The 19,105-nt window shown below is 36.9% G+C and overlaps 1 protein-coding gene across 3 annotated transcripts; it reads right to left on the bottom strand.

Annotated features, from left to right (window-relative positions):
* Nucleotides 1–1,048: 1,048 nt before the first annotated feature.
* On the bottom strand, nucleotides 1,049–18,767 carry TRMT6 (tRNA methyltransferase 6). 3 transcript variants are annotated; one of them, XR_003255912.1, is made up of 12 exons: nucleotides 18,578–18,767; nucleotides 16,687–16,814; nucleotides 16,161–16,270; nucleotides 12,852–12,943; nucleotides 12,681–12,764; nucleotides 11,714–11,838; nucleotides 10,071–10,432; nucleotides 9,753–9,838; nucleotides 6,313–6,415; nucleotides 6,141–6,227; nucleotides 4,057–4,648; nucleotides 1,049–3,582 (listed from the first exon to the last, which is right to left on the bottom strand). XR_003255912.1 is itself a non-coding variant. In XM_026080747.1 (11 exons), exons 1-11 carry the CDS (start codon nucleotides 18,676–18,678, stop codon nucleotides 4,475–4,477), a joined length of 1,452 nt encoding a protein of 483 aa, XP_025936532.1. In that variant the 5' UTR covers nucleotides 18,679–18,767; the 3' UTR covers nucleotides 3,827–4,474. The 3 variants fall into 3 exon arrangements, 2 of the variants coding, with proteins under 2 accessions (XP_025936532.1, XP_025936534.1); XM_026080747.1 differs by lacking the exon at nucleotides 1,049–3,582 and having other exon boundaries at nucleotides 3,827–4,648; XM_026080749.1 differs by lacking the exons at nucleotides 1,049–3,582; nucleotides 16,161–16,270; nucleotides 18,578–18,767 and having other exon boundaries at nucleotides 3,827–4,648; nucleotides 16,687–16,789.
* Between the last annotated feature and the right edge of the window lie 338 nt (nucleotides 18,768–19,105).

Genomic DNA, 19,105 nt, shown 5'->3' with positions numbered 1-19,105 from the left:
GTTAAGAGGAATCTGTCTATGTTTTTTATTTGCCAGTAGGCAAGAGCATGAAGGTAAGTAAGAATCCTGATAATTTGCTCTAATAACTCAGAAATGCCCTGTGAATTATTTAGTTCTGGAAATTAGTCATTAAAGCAGCAAAGAGGTTGCATCACTAAATGGATGTTGGTTAATTTGGAAAATAGGTAGTGCTTCAGAATTAATGCGTTATGTAGCTGATGACTGGTTATGCCACTCATTCAAATTAAGTAGTGCCATTAATTTAATCACCTAGTGAACAGGTGCTTTGCTAACGTTCTTTTAGCTTACTTCAGGCAAGCAGGTAGTGACAGTAGGGTTATAGAGCCTGTGTGCTGCATTAGAGCAATGCAAGTTTTACACAAGCCAAGTTTCTCAGCAAACAATGAGCTGAGGCTGGGATGGGCTCTGTGCAGTAAGAGAGTGGTTAGTGGTCTGTGGAAGCAGCCGTTGGGAAATCTTATGGCACTACACAGCAGTAAAGAAAAATTATCCCATAATTAGTTTCAATTATTCCAAATATCTGGGGTTCAATTTAACTTAACTTACCCAGTTTCTTTCTGCCATGACAATGTCTTCAGTTCCTTGTATTAACACCCACAAGAGAGAGGTACGATATATGGAACTCAACTGAGTCACAGTAGCATTAAATATGCAACATCTATCATCCCAGCTTAACCCATTTAATCCACCTGATCATTAAAACACAAATATACTCTTTGATTAACTGCAGAGCAATTCCACATGAAAATACTCTGTGAGATGCTGATCCTTGAACAGTCAGAGCATGTCTATGCCTAGGGAGTATGGTAACATTCAAAGATTTCATCTTGTTTAAGGTATACGAGGACCAAAAATCCTGGCTCTCAGAAGTTGACAGAAATCACAGAAATGTTGACCAGTAGGACCAGGATCACAGTAATGAAAGAAAGAACATGTCCCAGCTGGAAAAATACTTTTTTTACTACCTTCAAATTCTGAGACTCTCCGTCATAAAATTTACAACATTGTACATTACATTAAGTAAGTATTGCAGCATGATGTAATTTTTATTTCTCCAGCTGGTATATGAGAGAAAGCATGTCTGTGAGAAAGCAAACACCTAGAAACAGTTTAGTTGTAGCACAGAAAATAAAAGCCCACTTTTTAAAATGGTTCAAGTATGTAATTGTAGCAATGAATATTAAAGAAGCTCAGCTTATGCAAATATACACTCATGAGTCAATAATATTTTGCTTAAAAGCATATGCCTTGAAAGACTGTATTAAAACCACTTATCAGCTGCATCATCGTTTTGGGTCTGAAACATCTGAGCCCTTTGCCTGCATCTTTGACTTACAGCACATACTCAGTTGCAATTTTAACCTCGGCAGCTCTGAAGCAACTGTGCCATTAGCTCTTAGCAAAATAGAACTTTCTTTGCAGTCAGTGCTGGTACAGTTGAAGTCAGGGGCTAATATTTTGGGGTAAATTATCAAAATAGAACCACTTTCTGCTAGGATACCATTCAATGGGATGCCAAGAGCTTTGTGATAGCTTTTGTCTATTATCCTTCTCTGTTCTGCTTTCATTATTCTGTGGGGCTGACACTGTCAGTGCTGGGATAAGACTAGCTGTTTCAACAGCATGCCGTGCCAGGTCCATTTTTAGCAGCCCTCCAATAACATCTACATTAATCTGCATTTTTTTTCAAGGCATATCAGATGCTTTTGTCTTTGAAGCTGGATAGTACAATTTAAACAAAGTCTTAGAGTATAAGCTGCATAACCTTGTTCCAGAAAATGAAGCAGAAATAGTATTTTTGGCTTCTGACTCATGCATCCCTGGCTACTTGTAAATTCAATGTGCAGCTTTAGTGAAATACAGGAATGGAATACTTGATAACTACTTATTTCTTCTTACTTGTTCCAGAGGCTCATACTTTCAGCAAATTTGCATGGCAAAAGCAATTGTATGTTTTGTTTTGGGACTAAAGATAGGAATAAAAAACAACTCCCTAATTGTTTCTTAAGTCCAGACCAGGTCTGAACCCTGCTAAGCATCCTCAGTGTATTCTAGAATCTGATGCTGGCGAATTTCAGGTGGCTGATGGGGCTGGATCCCACCAATCACTAGAGGAAGCCTTGCATGATGCACACTATTTCTTTTCTTTTTTTCCCTAGATTTCCCCTATTTTTTTTACTTGTAGAAATGTAAGACCCCCTATGCATAACTAACTTGCATTTCATCGTTTCCCTCTCCATTATAGTCTTCAGGATATCATTGTAACTTATTCATGTGCTTTAATTAAAATAGAAGCTATGTTACATCAAGACGCACTCTCTCACCATTATCTATAAAATATGTTGTTTCATCATGTTATGATACATTACCAGCTTGAAATATTTTATATGAATTGCTCTATATTTGGTTTCTTACTATTTTTCATTGGTAGAAGCATTATGCCACATTTTAAGAATAGGGGACAAGATTCAATACTGAAAGACTACTAGTGTTAATATAAGTGAAATTAAGCCAGTTTAGCTTTGGTTTAAAATAAATTTCAGGGTTCCAACACTGTTTGTTTTCTGAGGCTGCTTTTCTTATTATACAAACAAAACATCCAAAGGAATTTTTCTTAGGTTAATAAACATACATGACAAGAAGTGGGATTATTTCCAAACATATAGTTAGTTGCTTACCCTAACACTGTGCAAGTTTTTACACCTTTCTAGTGCTGTAAATACGACATCCAGTACCTGCCAGCTCAATGAAATGGCAGAGAAGTACCTATGTTTGCTTTACAGGTAAGCAATACTGAAAAAGAAGTTATCTTCTGCCTCAGTTTAGTCTCCTGGCTTATACTGATTTCTTAATTTTCTTGCCTTTCACCAACTTCCAGCCTCCTATCCATCGCTCCAATCTAGGTTGTCTCAGAATTCCATCACATAACGGGTTTTGGCTGCTTTGAAAGTCCCAGTTTCAGTATGCATGTGCAGACATAAAGAAGCTGGGAAATACTGCAATTTTTTTTTAAACTCCATTAGTAAAAGCCACACATCAGATTTCTATTCCTCAAGTGTGATTTGTGACAAAACATTGTTTGTTGATTGTGGCAAAACATATTTTGCAGATCACTTTATGCACGTGACTGGCAGAATACAGAAGAGGTGGTAAAAACTATAACCTCTCCACATGTGTTTTCCACATAATAATAGAAGAAAATCTTTTCATGAAAATAGAAAAGTGATTAGAAGGTTACAAAAATTAGAAAAGATTAAAATTAGACAAAAACTCAAATATCTCCCATAACTGTTTACTTAAGTCTATATAACTGCTTCTTTACACAAAATGTAACCAGTTTTATTTGGAGCTAATAGTGTCCTACAAGAGCATTATTTGTATCAATATACAGCATTTTACAGTTTTATGAAATCTAATTACTTGATCCCAATGGTCCAGATTCCAATGGAGGAGAAAAGCTCAAGAATGGATGCTAAGTCCTCTCGGAGCTCCCATAGGGGCCCCCAGCCAAGGGTTCTCTCGTACGGGGAAGGGTATTCTCCTCCCAAGGCCTCTGATAGACTGTTTTATTTCCCAAAAAAGGAAAAAGTAAGAAAAAAAAATTCTCATTAGGGAAAATATCCTGCAGTTTAATTGAAATGGCAAATGCAAAGTTTAAAAAAATTAATAAAAAAGCTACACTTCATGAAAGATAAAACAGTAAAATAAATATATATGCATATAGCAATTTTCAAAAATTTTTAAATTTATCTTAAAAACAAAACAACTCTCAGCAAAAGGACAGGCAATACCAGTAGAGACACTGTTTAAATATTTAGTATTTTAATTTACAAACATACACTTTCTCTTCTGTATTTATTTCAGGAAACATAGGGTCATGCTGTAAAGTTCTGATTTTAATATTCTTTTTTGTTTTTCTGTTGGAAAGAGAAATGTATGATTTTTGCTGTTTATTCTACTTCATTAAGGTAATTACTGAACATAGCAGGGTTCTGTATCTGAACAGGGAGCAGATCACTATACAGAATATTTTACCTTGATGCTGGTCTGACAAAACAGGAAGCTAAGTGAGATGTGTTGATTCAGACTCAACCTTTTTGAAAACTACTTCTTCATCTCCGCTTCTGGCAACAAACACAAAGACTGGTTTCATTGATCCTTTATCTCATCGCCAGGTTACCTTCTCAGCATGATTGTCAGAAGATCTTTTTGAAGTCAGTGTGTTTTCAGTGTGGTGTTTGAGAGAGGCTTACTTCCAAGGGTTTTTCTCCTCCTGATCGTGTAGCTGGTAAAGGGAGGGAGCCAATCCTCTCTACAACCCAAATCTTCAGCTTCTGCTGACAGATGTATGACGGGTACTATTTCTGTGCTGTCAAGAGCACAGAAAGTACATTAGTTACTTTACTAATTGTAAGACTCCTGAGATCTGAAAAGCAAATCAATTCTTCAAATGTTAACAGTGAAGGTCTTGAACTTTCCGTTTTTTAGATGATGGCTCTTCCATCTTCAGTGCTTCTAAATTGCTGGAATCACATTTGCTCTTATCTGAGACAACAGTAATACCAGAGAGAAGGTACCCCCCACCTCCGCTCATTGTCAGTTTTGGATGGCTTCGATCTGGTAAGACCTTTTAAAACACAAAAAAACAAGTTATCTGTAAAGAGCCATTCTATATGTGCATGTCAAATCATGTAATTAGGCAAAGGTTACAATATGAGATGCCTTTTTTTTTTCCAGCCCTTACAACAAACAAATTTGAAAAGTGTATTTGTCTTGAAAGGGAAAAGTATGTGCATACCAGATACCAGTTATAGAAATACATAAGAATACAGGCTACTGTGTTACTGAGGACTTCTTCATGGCATTTCCAGCAAAACTGTGAATTCAAGACCTAGGGCACCTGAAGCTAGTAACTGAAAGTCTCATTTGTTCCTGTCTTCAGAACTAGTGTACTTTGCAAAAAACCCACATCTGATCTAACATAACAGCATTAAGTAATTCAGTAGTTTCCAGTTCTGTCACTACAACCTTTACTTGTTAAGGTAAGACATAGTAATGAACCGTCACTTTCAGCTACGCTATACTTTTCTGTAAAAGCTCTCCCCTCAGTTATACTTCCTCCTTGCCTTGATTGCCATTGAAGATCTAAGCTGATTTTGCATGTGTCCAGGAGATTGGTGCAGTGTTATTCCTAGCTAGGTGGTCCTAATATTTGCAAAGCACTGCACCTCACTTAGAAAGCCCTGCCAAGCATAACACGGGTGAACACCTTCCTCTGTGTCTCCTCCTAATCATTCTCAATTTGGTTGACTGTTGTTTGGAGTCAATACTTGTGGCACCCTTTGACTTAAGTCAATCGATAATCAACAAACAACAATAATTAAAAACACATAACAATAAGTAATCAAATGATAATTCCTTATGGGCTCCAGAAGCCTATGGATGAGAAGAAAGTCAATAAAAAGCAAGAAACTCTTCAGAAGGGATGAGCTGCTCACAAATCAGACAGATTATTCTGCTTCTTCATAGTTGAGAGGTATTTCACATCTGTAAATATCCTTTCCAAAAGTTTGTCAAACTGACTTTCTTCACTGTGGAGTTCCCCCCTGCCCCATCACATTTTCATTGTTTAGTTCCCAAGACCTGAATCATCTTCTTACTCTAGTTGCAGGAAACATATGTGAAAACACTGACTATGGAATTCATCACCCTTTTTAGGCTAAAAAAATTAGACATCAGGACACGCAATTTTATTTTAAGCTATTAGACCAATTGGGAATTAATAAACAATTGTAATATTTTGCTGCATTTCTCTTGCACTATATTAGATTGTACCTCACTTCAGGTTAGCCAGCAAAACAGCACAATTATTAGATTTGCCAGTGTGCTGCCTTTGTATTTCAGCAAATGTTTTAATGAAATGTTTTGAAAGAAGAAAATGAAGTTTTTTCATTCAAAAGTGTGGCAGTGAAGCATTCAAATTCCTTAGAGTATTTTCATATTGCTTCCNAAAAAGCATGAACTTATACATAGTTTCAATCAACCCCCAAAGAACCATTTTCAGTATTTCCCTCCCCAATATTCATGCAATTTTGATAGCCACTTACTGTAATCCTTACCTGGTAGCTTCGTAGCCAGGTTTCAGACAGCTTTAGGTTAATAACACCGCCTCTTTCCCTTAGCTTCGTGTAACATTCTAATAATGGCTTTAAAAAAAAAAAAAAAGTAGGTTATATAGCTAAATGGTCTCAAGCTTAAAATATAACAACTCGAATAACATAATTGATTTACCTCTTTATACTGGCAATAGACAACAAAAGGCCTTGAAGGAGCAACAAATTCCAATAAAGAAAGTAATAAAGGAGTGGGATGAAACTTGCTGGCTACAATTAACCTGTAAAAGAAATTCCACGCACATTAGTTTTCTGCTTCTGTAACCCATTCACCAAGTAACATATCCTCCTACTTAGCACAATGCATCAATTACAGCATGAATGTTGCTAATCATTATGTTTTTATGGCTCTAGCAAACCCCAAAATATAAAAACAAATCACGATTTCCTACTTGCATAATTAAGAGGATAAAAAGCTTGTTCCCTAAAGAGCAGGATATCAATCACATTGCAGAAGCACTCGTTTCAGCTGTTTTGAGCTCCACAATAATTCTTATGATCGTAAGAACTTGCACACTGCTTTTCCTACCCTAAGACCACTGTCCAAATATATTTCAAATTTTACAACTGCTAGTCTTTCCCTGGAATGTACCCTCAGCCAGGATTATTTAAGCTTAGGTAATCTTCACTGTATATAGTTTTATATAAAGATACTTTATTTAAAGAGAAAACAATCCCTCAGTGGGCATGACTAAAAATCAAACTGCTATTTAAAAGAAATGATGCCCTTACCAACTGGAAGGCCTCTGCTTTCTTCCTTTATCCTCATTTTAATAGCATAATATAACTTGTACTTACAGATGTTGAAGATTCTCTACAGATATCTAAAGTTTTAACCCCCCCAAAATTTCATGGCTAAACTATATTGCAAGGAATAATTCAGATTCAATTAGTCAGTAAGTCCTATCTGTGCTGAAAGAACAGCCTATTTAAACTACTTTTCCAGGATACAGATATTATGTGAGAAGTCTCACCCATTAACATTTGTTCTCCAGTGGAATGTACAGCACTGGGGACACTGACAGATTTGCCTAACAAAAGGGAGGTAAAAATTGATGTTCTGTTTTCTAAACACCGTAGAGATAAAGGATTAAGAAAACTATTCTACCTACAGTTGTTTGCATTTTGGTTTTCTGCAGGACAGGGCTTTGCAGGCTAGAGACATCCTTCAAATCCAGATTTCCATAAATGTGTGTTCTGGAGTTAACCAAGTGGACATTAAAGACAAAAGACTCCAAACTGTATTACAGAGGGCTTGGATCACTGCACTGCTACTGCAAGGAACTCTGCCAGGCAACAGGAAGGTAAGTGAGAGATGAAGGAGAATCTGAAAAATCAAATTCTGTTGTCTCATATGGCAGCACATATTGCTGTCAGCAGGCAGTCTGGCCAGTCTTAAAACTAATGTAATGGGTGAGAGAGGAGAAGAAGGTACAGGAAGGACAGGGAAGGACATAGAGAGGGTGTGCGGCCTAATTCTGAACACATGGTGTATCTTAAAACCAAATTCCACTTTTATTGTATCAGAAAATCCAATGCTCTATCTTTGCCTACTCCTTAAAAAAAAGAAAAATCCAAATTCCTAATGAATGCCTGCCTTTTTCCCCCTTCAAAGACCTACAACAGACTTTAACTCTCATGAACAGAATTGCAGAAACTTTCATGAATAGAATTGGAAAATAGCTCCAGTACACTTTTACCATATAATAGCACAGAAAGTTAGGATAAACGTAAGTTCCTATTAAAAATATATTTTCCACATTCAGTAGTAATTACTGTTATTCTCCTAAACTTGGTGCATATCTTTACCTAACTACTGTTTCTTCTTTCTTCTGACAATAAGCCTTGAACCTTTCTCCCCATCTCTAGAGTTAAACAGCTTTTACTTATCCTTTCCTGTTTCTCTCTTGCAAAACAAAACAAAACCCTAACTTCCTTGCCTGCTTTTATTCATGTGTCAGCCAAGTCATCAGTGTGAAGCAATTCTTTATTCCATGCCAATTTTTTTGCCTTAGGTGGCTCACCAGTATGTACCCCGTGGTTCTTGATCTAAACAAATGGTGAGCTATAAAGGCAAATGACTAAAGAACCGTGATCCTAACTGAGCCATCTGGGACATTGCCCCCAGGCATCTACAAGCTTCTCTTTCCCTCCTATCATGCTGAAGACTTTCTAGAACGAGAACTCACTAGACCCTTCAAGTATATAATTTGTTACAGCTTTCTTGTATTACAAAGGACAAAAGAGGAAGAAGTACTGAAGTGATTGAAAACAAGCGAACAAGAAACAAAAGACTAAACAGGCCTCCTCAAACTGGAATATATGCAACAACTGAATATACTATTTTATAATGCAGGAAGAATCAAGTAAAATCAGGTATTAATTTTTGCTCTGCCAGACCATACACAAACACTAATTAATACGATGACTGCAGTAGATGGTGGTAAAAACAAAACAACAAAACACTATCACTACTATTCAGGCAGTTTAATGGTCATCTGCAGACATCATTAATGCTGCTGCTGCTGCCAAACAGGTTTTAAGTACTTCTTACAAAACCCCTTTAACAAATTTCATTGCTTCAGAGGACACAGAACAACCTGTTTCTGAATCTTCATAGAAAAGACAAATTCTAGCACTTTAACATATTAGATGAAATATCCTAAAATATGAATGGGCGTTAGTTAACATTTGACAGTAAAAACAAAAGTTATACACAAACTTTGAAGAATAACTAATAAACGTGTATTAAAGTTTACCCAAGCTAAACAGCTCTATTTCTAGGGAGCTAAACAGTGTCAAAATACTTTTTGCTATACAGCACAGGTCTCTATCCTCTCATATTCTTAGGAGGAAAAATGAGCATGTAAAGTTAAATAAATCAACATTACTTGATTCACTCAAATCACTTCAGCATTTGCTAAGAATTTCATGAAAAAGTCACTCAAATCACTTCAGCATTTGCTAAGAATTTCATGAAAAAGTCACCCTCACCAAGGGGTCTATAAACTATTATGGGACTGAATTTCTAGGAATATACTCTTAAAATTTTGGTATTAAATCCTTATGTAAAATTGATCATTGGTATCAATCAATCCTCACTAATACAGATAAAATGAGGTTAAACATTTTTTCCTGTGTAAAAAAGAAACAAGTTTCTAAAAAAAAACGTAGTTATGATTTAGTAAGCTCACGACCTCAAATTCTATTTGCCAATTACAATCCTGTGATATTTATCCAAAATCATTTAATCTTAACTTCTACCTGCTAATTCTTTTCATTTTTGGATAGGATCGTTTTTTGATATTTACTGATATCTAGTTAGTAAATTATGACTTTTAGTTTAGAAAATCTCAAACCCTTTAAATGACAAAAAGAAGTCTCAGCCAGGTAAGAACAAAACAATGAATGCAGTACATGTCTGGGTTGACTACTTGATATTAAATATGAAGAAAGGATTAGGGTACTTTTTAAACAAAACTTTTAGCTGTTTCAAACAGTTATTCTCTGTAGATGCATATTCAAACAGAACAGTTTTTTGACTACAAATATACTCACCCATCAGCATTCTTCTCTCTCAACAAAGCAGCAGTTTCTATTAGCTTTTTCCTTCTCTCCTGTTGTTTTCTTTGCTTTTCCCGAACCTTTGAACAACAAAGTAAGTATTTTGCAATTTAACTGGTAGTTATATATTGGATTACTACTGAATGGACTGAACGTTCATGTTCTGCACCTCAGATGGCTCAATGTAACACAACTTTCACAGTTCCATTTTAAAACACAAATAAATTATATTCAAACATGTCTGATTCAGAGAGCAGAATTTTAAGTATATGTATATTATAAAGTTCAAATAGCCGTAATAAAAATTCTTACGTTTTCTTTATTTTCTTTTCCTTGGTTTTCTTTAAATCCTATATCTTCAGCATTAATGTCCATTGTTTCTTGCTCTTCTGTTTGATTGCTCTCCATAGCTGTTTCAGTAGATTCCTCTTCTGTTTCCTGTATAGAAGCCTGCTTCTCATCAATTGATCCATTGCTTTCTTCTTCCACTAGAGCATTATCTTCAGGTTCTGAAGGCAGAGTCTCTGTGGAAAATGTTCCAGAGAGAAGACTATCTACTTTGCTGAGAGGAAATTCATGAAGATTATTGAAAAAATGTTTTGGAAATCCAAAACAACTGGTTGCAGCTCTGACAGGTCCCCCTCCTGGATACATCTGAATAATGGATCCATAGCCTGTGATAGCAAAATAAACAAAAACACATTACAGCCATAAAAAAGCCAGAACTTCTGGGAGCAATTAAACACACATTTAAGAAGAGTAAACTAAGTTGTCTGCTCTTAATCCAACCTTTGTCAAATTTAACAGGCTGTTAAGGTCTGACTGAAGGTGGAAATCTTTATTGGAAGGACAAGTTACTGCAGCTCAAAAGGACAAGGTAACTCAAAGACTATGCATGTATTAAACAAGTATTTAGTATTAGAATGGAACAAGCGAGCAGTGACAAATTATTAGAGAAACCCATTTAGTTTAGAATTAAAAATTTTCTAAATTAAAAGAATTAAAGATTAAAAGAATTAAAGAGTTTCTGCAACACATGTTACTTAAAACTATAGCGTGCTTTTGATCAAAACTAAAATCTAATTTATTAAACAGCTTTAATAGATATAGAGTTTCTTCAATATCCACATTATTCCTCTACAGGGAAAGATGTCATATGTTTAAACACATTAAAAAGATCTTTTCAATAGTTGTATTGAAATTGCATCTTATTTTGTTCAGAGCAGACGTTAACCTTATCCCCTGAATTTGCTGGAACAAAAACATTTCGCAGTTTAACTGCCTTTGTGCTTCTCAGCCAACAGATAGCAAATCTGGGTGCACACGTCACACTTTCTGCCTTCCTAGGCTTGTGGAATATAATCACCTCTGTCTAGTCACCTCTAGTGCCTTTGAACAATTTAAAAAGAAACGAGTTTACTGAGTTTGAGAAATAAAAACAAGCCAAAATTCCACTAGAATATGCTCAAGAAAATGCCACGTACTGTTTTTAAAATTTACGCTATGCTGATGTTAAATCTCTGATAAAGTGGACACGATAAAGGACAACGCTTTCAACATTGCTGTCTGTCTGGACCACAGTGTGACCATTCCTATTTTCTGGCACTTCTATCTTACAAGTCCTTGGGAAGAATCTGCATAAAAGCTCCTTATAGTCATATCTGAGCACAAAGTTGTTATGCTAGCACAAGACAGAAACTAAAATAGATCTACATACATTATATTTCACTATTAAAAAAAAATTAAGTTACAGTTACTGTAACTGAAATGCGCAAAATACACTGTTCTCTATGGAAATATGAACATTAGTTTGAATGCAGGAGACAGTAGATTTTAAAAAACACAAACTATTTTGAGGTACTTCTTTTTAAAAGTATCACAGATAAACTTATTTTCAAATCAAGTTTCAAATAAACCCTTATTCTGTATATTATTAAAGCTACCATGTTACTTACCTCCCATTCGCTCCATCACAGCACCCAGCACAAGGCCCGCACATGTCTCCATTACAATCATTTTGTTGCCAGCATGGATGTTTCCTAAAGTCAACATCTGAGCTAGAGTGTCATATCGCAAATGGCTAGAACACAAGAAGGTTTTAAGAAATTTCGAATGAGTTTTCCTTAGAGTTAGAAATACTGTGCATTACAGCTCAGGAAGCTGTCAATAAAGACTGCATTACAGGAAGTAGTTCAGGATCAGCATCAGTGGCCTTGAGAGTCACTATGCAGAAATTTACAGTTAACCATCTGGTAAAAAAGAAGCACTAGAACCACAGCAAACATGAAATTAGAAGTGATGGGTGTTACATTTTATAGAGAAAACAGCAAAAGTGGGAGATGAATTAGTTTGATGCTAAAGTGCACACCTCATGCTGTGCCAATCAGACAAAATATTTTTTCAACTTCTTTTAAATTTTTCTAAATTCTATGACGTGTTAGTTTTGTAAAGAACAAATGGTCTTTAAGTCTTATTTCCTAACCCAATAATGTATCCTTTGTGTTTTTCATCTGTTTTACAGTACAGCACCTAAAACCTGCAATCAGGAATCAAAATCAAACTCTGCTGACTGCTGTACATGCACTGAAGAGGCTAAGTGATGGCTGAAGAACTTACAACTACTCTTAATAGATAAACAAAATCAAGCAAAGAAGAATGGGGAAGGAGAAGGAAAAAAAACTTGAGAAGCCTTAAATCTTGCATGCAAAAGAGTTTTTTTCCCCTTGTTCACTGCAATAGCATATCAATTCATTTTTTGTATCACATTATTTTTCATTAAGTTTACAATATTTCCATTAATGGGAAAAAGAACGAATGTGATGAGTATTACATATTCAAGTATAATGTAGGTATTTTGAAATATATTATTAAAATATCTTTCCATTATAATTTGAAGAAAAAAAAAAAAACCCAAAATCTTACTTAATTTTTCCAGGCTCTCTTGCATAATACATTGTTGAAAGAATGCGAGTAGATGGTCTTACAATTGTAATAACTGCTTCGTATCTGTAAGAAGCACATAGTAATATTCTTATTTCAAGCTAAACAAGTTAAAGAACTACTAAATATTTTCCATATTTTTAATTCACTTACTTTTTTTTCTTCTTCTTTATGTATTTATCCTGAGCAAATTCTGTTTTGTCTCGGAATGTTGTACTGTTCTCTATTAACTGTTGAACTATTTCCTTGGAAAAGACAGTTTATTTTTATTACGACCTGTATTTATTTCTCATTCATTTCATGTATAGTACATTAAAAGAAAAACAACACTGAAAATATTTTCTTCCACTAGAGAAGCATATATACCATTAACTTCTACTGACATTAATAGCAAAGTAAATAGGAAAAGCAAGATACTATCCTGGCTGCGCAAAGGAATTTAATTATATACTTTTTTTAAAAAGCGTTCTTTAACTATATAATATCAATATAAAAATGACAAACTGAAAATGTTGATCCTTGAAATGGGGTATTTTGTGGGGAAGGAGGGGGCGTAGCTATTTTATTCCAATGAGATACCAATTCCTGTGTACATTAGTATAAATGATAAATTGTTGTTACTAGCACCAACACCTAAGTGTCATAAGCAGAACTGAGAGCAACTGTATTTCCAGTTTTTAACTCTGCGTTTGTACATAGATGGGTTTCCCTTGCACCAGAGCTAGTTCTCCTTTGATTGTTCAGTGTGCCAAATCAGATTACTAAACAGGCAATAAATAAATAAATAAATAAATGAAAAGCAAAAAAGGATACAATAAAATTGAAAGTTTCCTGTTGATTTAGTGAGCTAAATTGGCACACCAAGAAGTTTGCTAAGTGCCAGAACTAACACATGAGAAAGGGCAGACTCTTGTGGCCAGAAGTGAAGGAAAAGCGGGATTGTTCCTTTCAGCATTAGCAAGTGAACCCTCTGTATATGCACATTCTTATCCCACGCTGAATGTGAAGGACAATATCCTGCTTTCTCCGAGTGATTAGCTGTTTTTAATTATTCTGTGTTTGGAATGAAGGCAGTTATATTTATGGGTAGTTATTATGGAACAACTGACATATACTAAGTTCTCAGTCTAACATTTCCCATAAAAGTATGGCCCTGCAAACAAGTTACTAAATCCTGTGTGAAGCTACACAAGCAAAAATATTTGACAAAAATAAAGCAAGGAATCTAGTGTCATATGTAATATTTACTTTAATCCAACTCCCACTTTCTCTCTGGGTTTCATCTGACTTCAGCATCTCAGTCTACCAAGGCATCTTTTTCCATCTTTTTGTCCAGTCTGCTCCAGTTCTTCCCCTATACTTGACTATTTATCAGACATCTCTCCTACCTCACATGATTTCTTTTGTCTCCCAAATTGTGCTAGTCTTGTACTAGCTCCTTGCTTGATGCCAGACTCCTTAGCATTTACTATTTCCTACAATACTCCTCTTGACTCCTTCCTTCTCTAGCTCCCAGGTTTTCCCCAGAATTCTAGTTTTTGTCTCCTCATCTCCTTGTTCTAATCTACTCCCTTTGTCAATCCAACTCTTCTTCCTCCTCATACTCTTAGATTCCAGCTGGAAGGATCATTAAGACCCCAACAGAAAAAGGCTTTCATTTCTCAGGTTTTGTGACTATGCCTGCAATAAAAGAACAAATGCTGCACACTGCTGTTTTTGTTGCTGCACTCAAAGTAGTTTAACTGATAAAGTCAGAAGTTCTTTTTAAACATGTATGAAAAACAATGGTATAACCTGGCTTAATAGGAATTGGAGGAGGGGAATGAGAAAAGGAGTATTTTTGAGGTGGATATTGCATCTCCTATTATGCTTTAAGAACCGGATACAAAATATATTGATGCAAGTATTTCTTAAAGTTGCTATTTTTCCGGCCACTATTTCTTAAGGTCTTTCAAACACTTAAAATTTATTATTAATAGAGCGGGGCAGCATATCTTTTCTTTTTTGCCTTATAGTTGAGTACAGCACCTGGATTTTTGTCAGTAAAATTCACCTTGAAGAAACCAGGGAATATTTCTTTAGCACAAGTACAAGGAACCAAAGGGAAGCTGCGGCATTACGTAGTACCTGGGAGTATGTGCCACTCCCAGTCTGCAGCCTAACACTACATATCTATTCCTCAGGACCTGGGAAGGATTTAGGAAGGTGATGGCAAATCAAACCCCATTAACACTGAGGTTACTTTATTTCAAAGAACAGTCATCTCTAAATTGACAAAGCAACGTCATTCACAAATATTAACTCAAATTTTACCACACATTCATGGAAGAATAATGTCTATTGTTGCTAATATAACACAGTCTGAAATGAATTTACAGCTACAGTTCAGAAACCACTGTTAACAAAGTAGGATATTTTAATAACTTAAATTAACAATACAGCAGATGTATGGCATAGACATGCTGAGGACAAACAGAAGAGCCAGAGGGATCTTCCGACACAGATAATGAGAACTAACAGAAAATGTCAAAGCTATCAGACTGATTAGTACATTCTTCTCAAAGTGATAATAGCAGGAACAGTTCAACCATGGAAACAGAAAAAGTACTTCTGCTTGGACCCATCCATTATTAAGCAGGCAGAAAGCAGAACAGCTGCTCTCAACAGCAGCAGCAAACAGCAAGATGCAAACAGGAGATGAACTTGATGTAAGCATGAGCAATTTCTTACTTTTATTAGAATGGGTAAATTAAAGATGAGAGAGAATTTGGTCTGATAATAGGTGCAGAATGCTACTTACTGCAAGGGTTTATTAACATTCAAGAAAGCCTCACCTCTTGCTAACAAAGTAGGGGGTAAAAAACCACCCTTCTCTAACAAAACAGAATTGGTCCCTTGAGAATATTCTTAAACTTTTGAGATGCAGATAAAACACATGCATCACAGTTTGGTAGGTACCATCTAGAGGCAGACTGATAGCACATTTGTTATATAATGTTACCTGTTAACATTTTTGTGTTTGTCCATAATACCTTTCTACAGCTCTGATAGTATAATTATTATATGACTTTAGTATGTCTGTAGTATAGAAATAAGTAGTAGTATAGAATGTAGTATAGAATGATTGTTTTCAATCTTATAAACAAACAAAACCAATTAAATTGATTACGTGAATTATATTTTCAATTGTTTTATATTCCTTTTTGTCTGTTATGACTTCTGACGAAGCAAATATTCGTACTGTACTCTCTATTGACAAAGTTGCCAACCTTACACGAAGTTTTCTCTGAAAATAGGCTTTGCATTTTTATAAAAACAAATCTTTAGGAAAAACATGACTTGAGCAGAAGAACAAAGAAAAAGCACCGAAGTCTATGCACCATTAAAAAGAATAGCCTATTTCATAAACTAAAATATAACCATCAAGGTAGCACACAAATGACACCAAAACCTTAATGTTACCTGTCCTTTAATACCCTTGTCCTTCAAAGCCTTTATGTCATCATGAGTCAGTTTTTGAGACTTTCCATCGTCAACTATGTTACGATTATCTGTACCTGCTTCTTTTGTTTCTAAAGAAAAAGGATATAGATTTGTAAAATCTAGCTCTAAATATTTTTTTAAACTGGAGAAACATAAGATTCTAGTTTCACAGAAAGCAGACTTCTCAGGATTAAACTCACATGCTTTGTGGTCTTGCATAATATTGCCTAAGCAACGGTTAAATATAATATGTAAAATAGACCTCAGTATATGTATTCACCCAGACTAAAATTCAAATTTTCTCCCATATTAAAAATTTTTCTTTGTCACAGGACTAGCAAAACAGCAGATCAAGACAAAACCATGCACTTTTATGACAGAAAGAATATAAGTAACGAAAGTTAACAAATGATTAATAGAAAGCTTATTTTCCATCATCTTTGGTCGCATCAAAGAAACAAATTGGCATGAGTTTTTCCAAACACCAGTCAATCCTCTGAAATACCTGGGGTAGTCTCTTCCATCTCTTGCTTCGGCTGGAGGTTCCCACCACTAGTTACTTCAAATGTAGTTCCATAAATATGTCCGATGGCATTATCCAGATAGAACCACTGCTTTTCAAAAATAATTTTTCTGAAATAATGAAAGAAGTTAATGATATTAAAAGTATTATTTTTATTATGTCCAAAAGACTAGGTGACAGGATTTTAAAACCCAACAATAGTTGAAGTAAACCATAACTTTATATATGACATTTCTATCTACGTTCTTAAGGAAAGCACGGCAAGCATAATAAATGATATGCTAACTACTGACAACAAATCCATGTTAAATTGAAACTGGCTGGGAAAAGAACAAAGAGAAAGAACTTAAATTGAATATAAAATAAGAAAAATATACTTTTTTCACTTCCGCAGAGTTCTAAAATGACAAGTAAAACATAAGGATATAGCACATGAATTACATAGTACCACTGTCGACAAAGAAAGTCAGAATGAACTAAGGAATAAAATTAATCTGAAATGTATTAAATCTAGGCCAGTCACTCAGATAATTGCAGAAACACGAGCATGAACTTAGAAATATCTATATTTTGCAGAGCTCCTTAAAAAAAAGGATTGCCAAGGGAATATTAAAAAGAAAATAGCAGAAAGAGCAATGTAATCCTAGAAGTATTTAATACAACCCCCCCCTTTAATTTTGATTGCACTAATGGGTGTTTACATTTTTCCTTCTTCACAGATACTAAGGAATAAAATAACAACAAAAAAGGACCTACAAAGCCTTGACCTTCCAGGCTGAGCTACACAGATTTCCTTTGCTGACCAGGGAAACACCATTTTTGTCAAATGAAAACAGGTAGCAGTATCTGTGCCGCACACACATTTGAGTCAAGACATCGATTTAAGCTCTTAGGCTGGTTATACTCATCACTAAATTTGAGGCTAAGCAAAAAGGTTGAGTACTTTGCTGTTTCTAGCACTCAGTTGACTGATGTTTGAAATTCATACATATATTTTAAATATGCCATGATCTGTATTCCCAAATGCAATCAAGTATTTAAATAAAGCATGATAAAAAAAGTTTTCTCATCCAAGACATTTAAATAAACAGAATTAAAAAGTTTTCTCATTCAAGACATGTATTCACCAAACTTAAATAAAAAACTCATGTTAGTTTACTCGCTCACCTAAAGTCTATTAGTCCCTGCCAACCCAGATTTTGAAAGCTCAATCAAAAATTGTAAGAAACTTGAAATTATTGAAAAGAACTTAGATAAAGTTGTGTACAGATGCTCGAATTTCACGTTGATGACTACTCTGAGCGGAATATCCAACCCCAAATATTGTCACGTTGTCTTGCAGCATCCTTACTCTCATCAGATTGTAGAAAATTAAAAAAAAAAAATTCACAAGTTAATTTTCTGTGGCATTATTTATTCTTTTACCTTCTTATTCTTTCCCTTACGGCAGAGGTTTGCAACTAAGTCACATGAAAACTGAAAAGGGATCTGACAAGGCGATCTTAGCCGTGCTGTGCAGGGTACCAGGATAATCACCTGAATTTGGTGGTCTTGGCAGATATCGAAAAGAACCTGTCAGATCCCTCCAGCCAGGACGAAGCCTGTCAATAAGCGGCACCCCCAACTTTGTATAGGAGACCCGCGAAGGCAGCTCCGGGCGGCAGCAGCCGAGCCGCCGGCTGCGTTACGCCCCTGGCTGCGGACCGGGATCGGCGGGACGCCGCTCCCCTCAGGCGGCGCCGCCGGCGCGCGGCGGCCGTTGGGGCCGCCTCACGCGCGCGGCGGGTAGGGGAGGGGGCAGCGAGGCCGCGCGCGCTGGCGGCGGCGGGGAGACGGGATAAAGAGTTGTGGGTCCGGCCCCTCACGCCCTCACCTCCGCCGCAGCACGGGCACCGCCTTGAAGACGTCGTCCCGCTTGAGCACGGCGCAGTCGCCCTCGCAGATGCGCAGGCCCGGCCTCGTGCCGGCCTCCATGGTCGCCACCGCCCGCTTCAACCGCCGTCGGGCACGCGCGCGCCGCAGCCTCCCTCGTGCCGCTTCCGTCCCGGGGGCCGCCACTGCGCAGGCGCCGCCGGCCTCTGCCGGCGCCGCTCGCCCGCCAATAGGAGAGGCGCCTGAGGGCCGGCGGCGCCTGCGCAGCGCGGCAGAGCGGGCGGAAGCCGAGCGGAAGTAGGCGGGGCGAGACTCATTTGAGACGGCGCCCCCGGCGCCCAGGAGCTGGCCAATAGGCGCCGGCCAGCCGCTCTCCCTGCTCCATGGCGACGCGGTGGGGCGGGGCGTTGCCGCCCCCCCCGCTCTCTCGGGATTGGCGGCAGCACCGGAAGCGACGTGTTGTGGGCGCCAAAATAGAACGTGGGTGAGGGGGCGAGCGTTGCTGTCTCCTCGGGGTGGGGTGGGGGGT

Source organism: Apteryx rowi, unplaced genomic scaffold, assembly GCF_003343035.1.
Source record: "Apteryx rowi isolate R43461 unplaced genomic scaffold, aptRow1 scaffold_53, whole genome shotgun sequence".
Lineage (NCBI taxonomy): Eukaryota > Metazoa > Chordata > Aves > Apterygiformes > Apterygidae > Apteryx > Apteryx rowi.
Note: the sequence above shows the minus strand (reverse complement) of the source record. Positions and strands in the feature narration are given on the sequence as shown.